This window comes from Cibotium barometz, chromosome 53 (genome assembly GCF_041138505.1).
Source record: "Cibotium barometz isolate CiBa-2024 chromosome 53, ASM4113850v1, whole genome shotgun sequence".
Lineage (NCBI taxonomy): Eukaryota > Viridiplantae > Streptophyta > Polypodiopsida > Cyatheales > Cibotiaceae > Cibotium > Cibotium barometz.
The window spans coordinates 24,340,517-24,348,149 of NC_141098.1; the positions used below are offsets into that span (position 1 = coordinate 24,340,517).

At 43.1% G+C, this 7,633-nt stretch overlaps 1 protein-coding gene across 4 annotated transcripts in view; it reads right to left on the reverse strand.

Annotated features, from left to right (window-relative positions):
* LOC147608437 (uncharacterized) overlaps positions 1-7,021 on the reverse strand; it is a 30,804-nt gene extending 23,783 nt beyond the window's left edge. For 2 of the 4 annotated variants that reach the window (XM_086789534.1, XM_086789533.1), the window contains exons 1-7: positions 6,724-7,021; positions 5,899-6,265; positions 4,945-5,113; positions 4,746-4,795; positions 4,529-4,621; positions 4,358-4,446; positions 385-463 (exon numbers count right to left, since the gene is read on the reverse strand). In XM_086789534.1, the coding sequence (XP_086645660.1) occupies positions 385-463; positions 4,358-4,446; positions 4,529-4,621; positions 4,746-4,795; positions 4,945-5,113; positions 5,899-6,265; positions 6,724-6,755 (879 nt within the window). In that variant the 5' untranslated portion in view covers positions 6,756-7,021. Of the gene's footprint in view, positions 1-384; positions 464-4,357; positions 4,447-4,528; positions 4,622-4,745; positions 4,796-4,944; positions 5,114-5,898; positions 6,266-6,479 lie in introns of all 4 variants that reach the window. The other 2 variants (XM_086789536.1, XM_086789535.1) reach the window with 2 other exon arrangements.
* Positions 7,022-7,633: the final 612 nt, after the last annotated feature.

Sequence of the window (7,633 nt, forward strand, 5' to 3'; positions counted from 1 at the left end):
AGGAAGGCCACTATTGTTTTACTTTGCCCCAGTAAAGTCTAGACTTGCCATTAGCATTTGGCATGTGATGCCTAGCAGCAAAGCAGGTCTGACAGACAGGATATGCTAAACTCTACCAAGCCATAAAATCTATCAAAAATAGAGAGAATGAAATAATCATGGGTCAAGCAAGATTCTTGATTCTTAACATTGAAGCATCACCATGCAATAAGATCAGCCTTGCATGAGAAGAGAATTAAATGAAGCATCACCATGCAATATAGCAAAATAAACATAGTAAAGCACCAGCCTAAACTAAAACAACAAATCCCTGGTATTAAGCTCTCCCATCTCTGATCTGCACAAAAACAGGGAAGGAAAGAAATCAAAGGGACATTGACTTGCCTTTAGGCAGATTGAACAATATTTTCCCTTTATGAAGAGTCTCCCACAGGAATCACAAGTAGTGTACTCAAGAAACCACCTGGAATCAAAACCATACGATTACAATTGCCCACATGTATGGTCATAAAAGTTAATTGAGATTAAGCCATGTTGCAAAGCCTTTGAAGAATAAAGTAATTCGTGAACTTAGTAGAACAGCCAGGACATTGCCTTTAAGAGATTCCATTAATCTTAATTAGTAGTAGTTACACAGTCATACACGTTCATAAATTTAAACCTACAAAAATGTAAGGTTGTACACGTACACCTACCAATAACAAGTTATGGTTTGTCATGGAGTCAGCAAACATTGACTTCATGATACACTTTTATAACATGTTAAGCTACTAACTTGCTCATAAGAAAACACCAAAGCATCCTTAATTTCATCAAGAATGCAAACAACCAATAGGAGAAATCCTTTTATTGTAACTAGACTTCCTAAACTGTAACCCTTCAGTTTAAAGAGACAGCAGAAAAATTGTTCAAACTCAATGAAGAAGCAGCAAATACCAACCTACTGTAAACATATTGCTGAATATACAGGCATGAATAGCTCTACAACAAAATACCACTTGCTGCACTAACTATGTACAAACTGAACAAGAATAACTGCAGCTACATGTTGATTTACCTCGTACTGCCTCTGTAAACTCTCTGGCTCACTTCAAGTACCTTCACTGCGATGATTCATTCATACTCAGTCCCATGTGCCTAGAATAGAAAACTCAGCCCTCAAGCTCCAAACACTCCACTTGAGTGGCATGTGGACATATATGTATCACAAAGAGCATGTTTTGGGTTACATTTGGGTTAGAAATGTGCACTAAGCATTTTGTGAGCCCTGGTCTAAGAACCGATCGCCACTAGCCATCAAGGTAGGCCAAGATAGGCCAATAAGTCAGTAGGCCAGTCAATACAAAGTCCCGCACAGTTTTGTAACCCACCTGCAGTTGAAGTCAATACAATTGTCCAAGCAGTTTATTAAGCCCAGTGCCAGGTGCCAGGTGCCAGACCAGTTTGTGGTTAGTCGTTCACCAGGACAACCCAAATGCTAGCTGGGCAGCCGATTTGGACAAATCTAGACGCGTTTAGACAGGACGGGCAGGTCTAGCAGCTGGTTGGGCAGGCTGAATAGCAGAACAGGGCAGACTTATCCTGTATAAAGGCCCCTTCTCTTCCCCACTTATCCATCTCTCAGATCTGCAAATCAAGCATCAGCAAGCAAGCATCTAACATCAGAGCAGCGGCCAGTAGTCAACGCACATCAGTCCACATTTTGCTTAACCCAATGTTGTTCAGCCTGCATGTGCATGGTTCCTAATCAGGTAAGCAGTCCCACCTCGTGCTCAGAAGGCAGCCTGCATGTGCATGGTTCCTAATCAGGTAAGCAGTCCCACCTCGTGCTCAGCTTGGAATTCAGTCCACAGCCAGCTCAGCAGAGAATAAGGTCATCACAGTCAAGACAAATCAGCACCTGTCGTTGTACTCATTTCAATTTTAGAAATAAAGCAAACATACAGCAAGGTGGGGGGGGGGGCACTCAATGTTTTGTTGGTACCCAATCAAGTATCTAACAGACTCTCTCTCTCTCTCTCTCTCTCTCTCTCTCTCTCTCTCTCATGCGCACTTGCGCCTAAGTACACCCCGAAGTGGATTGTAATGATTGTGATGTCATGTCTTTTGGTCCCATATGCCTTCAAGGCATTCCACGGACGTTAATATGACTTTCTTTCTTTCTTTCTCTCTCCTCTCTTTAAAATTTCAATTAACACACCAGCGGTTCATCACCAGCAATTCATCGCACGCCTTAATCACCCATCTTCCACTACTGCACATAACATTGGTATCATAGCTAAGGCTAGCTTGAGGCTGTGCGCAGTCTAATGCCAGGTTTAAAAAAATGTTGTTCTATGTGAATAGTTTGTTTACACTCCAGAAAAACCATAAAGCTGCCCACTCAAGAGTCAAGTTCTCTAGTGAATAGTTTGTATGCCCTCCAGAATAATTGTTAAGCTGCCCATTATGAGATATCAAGAGAGCTTCTCAAGAGGAATCTTCTCTGGCCTCCATCCCTAGGGATCCTATCATCACCGGCACTAGTAGGGAGTCAATCACCACCCCCAAGATGGACCTCCAGGGCCCAAATGATGCGAACATTGCAAATGCAAGAGGACCGGAAGCACAAGCACACACTCAAGTTGCAGTGCACAAGACTGGAATTCGAGGTTGATCAGGAGCATCAACAACACGAAGCTGAGACAGATCAAGGCATGGAGTAGGATTGCTATGTAGACAAGGCTATCAAGAGTCAGTTTCAACTTTCATCCTTCAACAGCTAGCGCAGGCATCCTCACTGACAACTCCAATGTCAACCATCTACCGGAAAAGGTCTCCTTCAGGAGCAGCAATGACACAAAGCTGAGGAGGCTCACGATATGGAGTAGGATTGCTATATAGACAAGACTATCAAGAGTCAGGTTCATCCTTCAACAGTTAGCACAGGCATCCTCACTGACAACTTCAATGTCAACCATCTACTGGAAAAGATCTCCTTCAATAAGTATGATGTTTAACTCAATCCTTCTACTCTGCATTTGTGGTTACATCGACTTGAAGCATGGTTTTTTGCACTTCAAAGGTGCATGTAGCCAAGCCGAACCATTGGTGTTGTTTTGATGGATTAAATGTGATCTGCTGGCTTGGCTATGATGCTAAAAGGCATCTTGTTATCTCATCTGTAGTGATGACTTGCATGAAAAGCAGGCCATCAAAAGCAACCTGCTAACATGAGGATTGGTTGATAGCATACCACCTTGGTTCAACAGATGGGATGCAGGGCTATTGGACCTTCATCCAGAAACTATGAAGTTGCAATAGGACTCCATCTACATGATGTCTTGCATAATCAATAAAGATGCCCCAATAAGGTCACGACTCACAACCCACATGCAAACACAAATCCGTCAACGGTCCATACATGCAACCACCTTGCTTCACACTAGATCCCACCATCTTGGGGTTAAGGCTGGACCAGGAATGGAATCTGAAGAACGCACACTCCTTGTTTGCTCAGCCTATGGCATACTACGAAAGCTTGCAGGGCTGAATACAGGCTGTTGATCAAGGTATCTCTCTAGCCGATGGCAGCTCTCTGACCCTGCTTTTTCCTAAAATAATGGGCATCCATCAAGGATAGAAGTAGCAGGTATCCATTCTTGAACCTGTCCTTCACAGAGAAAAGATTCACAACCCTGTTTGTTTGATACGGGCAGAAACTGATTTTGTATGAAGTGTTTGGAAACTAAGATAACAGAAGGAGAGCAGGCAAATTTTCATGCAAAGGGCAAATCTCACCATCTTAATCCGTGATAGTCGATTTGAGAGACCTCAGGCTCGAGGAGCATGCATGCATTGAAGTGTGGCTTGTGGGTAGAGAAAAGAAGATGAGCTGAGATTGAACACTCCTACATTTTCACTTGTATGCGAAGGCCGTCAAATGCAAAAAAAAAAATCTTTAGTTTGCATAATACATTGGCGATTAAATATTTCATGTGTAGAAAGTATACTGAAATTAACAAGGATGAAAGTGCAGGAGAGTCAACAATGAAATCCAATATGTATACTGTAGAGAAATAGCAAGGCCTGATACAATATGTCGGATACATGTACCTTTGTGTTAAACACAAGATAGCTGCTTAGTTTCTATCACACGCTACAATGAAGGCTAGAGCTAAACACAGATACAATCAAATGTAGTCATTTTTTCTCATTCACTTTGACTATATTTTATAAATTTAAAAAAGAAACGCAATTAATTGGGCTTTTCCCATTTAGCTTAAACAACACTCAAAATCATTACTCTAGCTTAGCAAGAAAAAATCATAATTTTGGCTTAAGCCACTATCTTCATAACTGCTGCATAAAGTCTTACCTTGAACTAACTCCACTTCCAGGAACTCGAGAAGCACAACTGTGGCAAACCGTATGTTTTGGACATAGAAAGGGCCCTTTAGGAACTTGCTGTTGTCAAAATTGCAAAAACTTGGATGAGATGGATGGAGAAACCTTCAAGGCTTTACTATTTCCATCAAACATCACAAACCTTGAGTGGTGGCTGCTGGCAATATGCATGAACAGCTCCATCACACCTTTTGCAAAACATAAGTTTGTTAGGCTCCCCCGTGCGTCTACAGACCTGCCAGTTCACAATCCATCAAAAACCATGAGGCCAAGGGCAAACCATGATAAAGAAGCCTTGTACAAAAAACAAAGATCCCTCTAGCCAAAATTGCAGTTTTATACAAAAATGGGCATCATACCTCACAGATTCGGCAGGATCCACATACCCAAGACGACCAATTGAATAAGTCTAAAGCAATGCAATCAGACAAAGCAACACATCAGATAAGCACTCAAAAGGATCTTCCTCAATAGGATGTCTAAAAGCCCGTAAATAAGTTACTTCACACTTCATCTGTGAGTAAGAGCACCTGGCTTTCTAATAATTTGCACACTCACCTCTATTGCCAGCCCAGCGTTTAAGACAATGCCTGTGAAACAGCTTCTTGCAAATCGGGCAAGGTACCATTCTATCAGCTTTCTTACTGCCTATGACTTCACTGTAAAAGCATATTTCACATGTGGCTCCTCCAGCAATTCCATTTGGAGCTGCTCCTGCTTCTGTAAGCTGAAAAACCCCATCCAAAGAAATATGTATTCTGTATTTCTTAGATTAAAGTACTACAGTGAGGATACATCAAAACCACTGGGAAATCTCCCAAAAGAAAGCACCGTGGAGGAACAAATCAGCTTAAGTGAATGGGACCATACACTGCTGAAGTTAGAAATCAAAAGTAAAAAACAAGACAAAGTCTTTGCCATTCCCAACAATGGCAAGATAAACTAGACTGTTGCTGCGAGCCTACACCAAAATAAATGCTGTGATACAAGTGTTGTAACTTCTTCCCTCATATAACTACCAACCCCATACACCCTTTTGGTACTTGCTGAGAGCAAGTGCATCAGTGGGCTTGAACAAGACCTTGCTAGGTTAGCCAACCTATCCTTTGGCCAATTATCATACAGTGCGCGAGGGCATCCAATAGAGCCAGAAAGTAAATTGGCTTAAACAAGGCCTTGCTAGGTTAGCCAACCTATTCTTTGGCTCGGTATCGTTTCCAAGATGATAAAAAGGAGACAATCGACTTTGACAGTAGAACATGAAAGGCAAACAGGAACTGCTTGAAGGCTTTAGTACATACCGAGAGCATTCTCAAAGCAGTTATATTTGCCTAGCTCTACATGTCAATGATAGGTGAATAGATCTACCTGAGGGCTCTAGACCAATCTAATTCAATGTGATGTCGTAATGTTCCCAAGTTTCAGCTCATCTTATTGCCAAAGTACACTGGCTTTAAACATCAAGGCAGCAGTAAATGCATGGAACTTGCTCCCAATGCGATGATGACCTACCTGGCGAGCAGTGCCAAGTCGGTCTGCAGCTTTCTTTGCCTGCTCAGCTAGTGCAGCAGCTTCGGCCACTGCAATGGCGGCCATGGTGGCCTTCTTGCGCATGACTGCCTTCTTGGAGAGGGAGATGGGGGTGTCTTCGCCACTCTCGCCTCCAGTTTGTCCGGCCGTGCTTTTGGCCTTCTTGGCCTTGAGATCTTTGGCCAGGCGGGGGACCAAAACCTCCACAGTTTCCTCGCCTCCGGCAGCCAGGAAGGCCGGCTTTGCAAGCAAATTCTCCAAATCCAGAACATCTTGCAAGAAAGATTCCCTGCCTCGGGGTGACACCAAGGGCGCTGGAGTGCCAGGGATGCAGAAACATATCTTGCGGCTGCAAAAGAAAAACCACAAAATGATGTCAGGCACACACAGAAAACCCTAACGTCCCAAAGGTACCCTAAAACCTGACCTAACCCTGCAACCGAAAACATAACCCTGCCGGAAGAGAAACAGATGCAGAATGAGCAGATTAGACACAGAAAACGCGTAAATTGCTGCGCGCAAAGAGGATTTTTGGAGGCAACACACAGGGAAAGGAACGGAACCGCAGAATCAACGACGGGAGGCGCCGGAAAGCAGTTCGACGACGGAAGATGCGGACTGAAAGGGGCGAAACACTGGCAAATCGGCGGAGAGATCCCTGCGGCGGTGGTAGAAAAGTGCAGATGGCTACGGCGAGGTTAAGGAAAGGGGCTATGGCGAGGGGAAGACGGCTGGGGCGAGGAGCGAAGGCGAGCGGGAAAAACACATTAACGTGAGAGAGAGAGAGGGAGAGAGAGAGAGAGAGACCAGGTTATGGGGCACGCAACGTGAAATGCCATTCGTTCAAATCAAATCAAACAGCGCAATTCCGACACAGCCCAAAACGTTCGTCCCCCGTCGCTGGCTCGGTTTGTTTAGAGTATCGGCGGCCCCTCTTCCTTCCTCCCTCCGCCTCCTCCTCCTCTTCTTCTCCCCCTCCACGGAGAAAAGGGGATTTAACACAAAACCACAACAGAGCTTCAAAGACGGACACGGACCATACACTACGCTACCATTATTAACCCCTTCCTAACCCTATTGCTACCTTTCATTCAAATCCTTCCTTCCTAATGGAGTTGTATAAGCTTCTTAATGGAAGCCCTCTCCAAGTGAGTTTTCTTTATTTTTTTACTTTTTATTTATTTCTATTTTTATTTTTTTGTATATTGCATCCTCTTCGCGCTTTCTCATCGAGTTTTTTTGTTTTTAGTTTTCATTTAATTTAATTTTTTTACTAAAATTACATGTCACTGGGGTAGATTCGAACCCACAATACATCCACCTCAGGAGGCTTGAGGCGAGACCACTGGGCTATAGCCCAATATGCATTTGATATTTATATTTATATTTATATTTATGTATATAGCACTAAGGTCCATACTCACGCAACATGGTATGGTAGCCACTGTTCTCTGAGCCCATCAAGCCTTCACTTTGTGTTCTTTGAACCCATCACGGTTTTAATGGAGTCCTATATGTTGTTTTTGAGTGTGCAGCTGCTCTAGATGCCCTTTAATTGGCTTTCTAAGCACAAGGAATATTATACAGTTCTAGAGGCTCAATCTCTAAATGCTTAATGTTTTTATGACTTCAACCACTAATACAATGAAAAATATGATATTATTCAAGTTCAAATGAAGGTCTTTTATAAGAATTTAATAGGGCTTGGCTTAGCTTA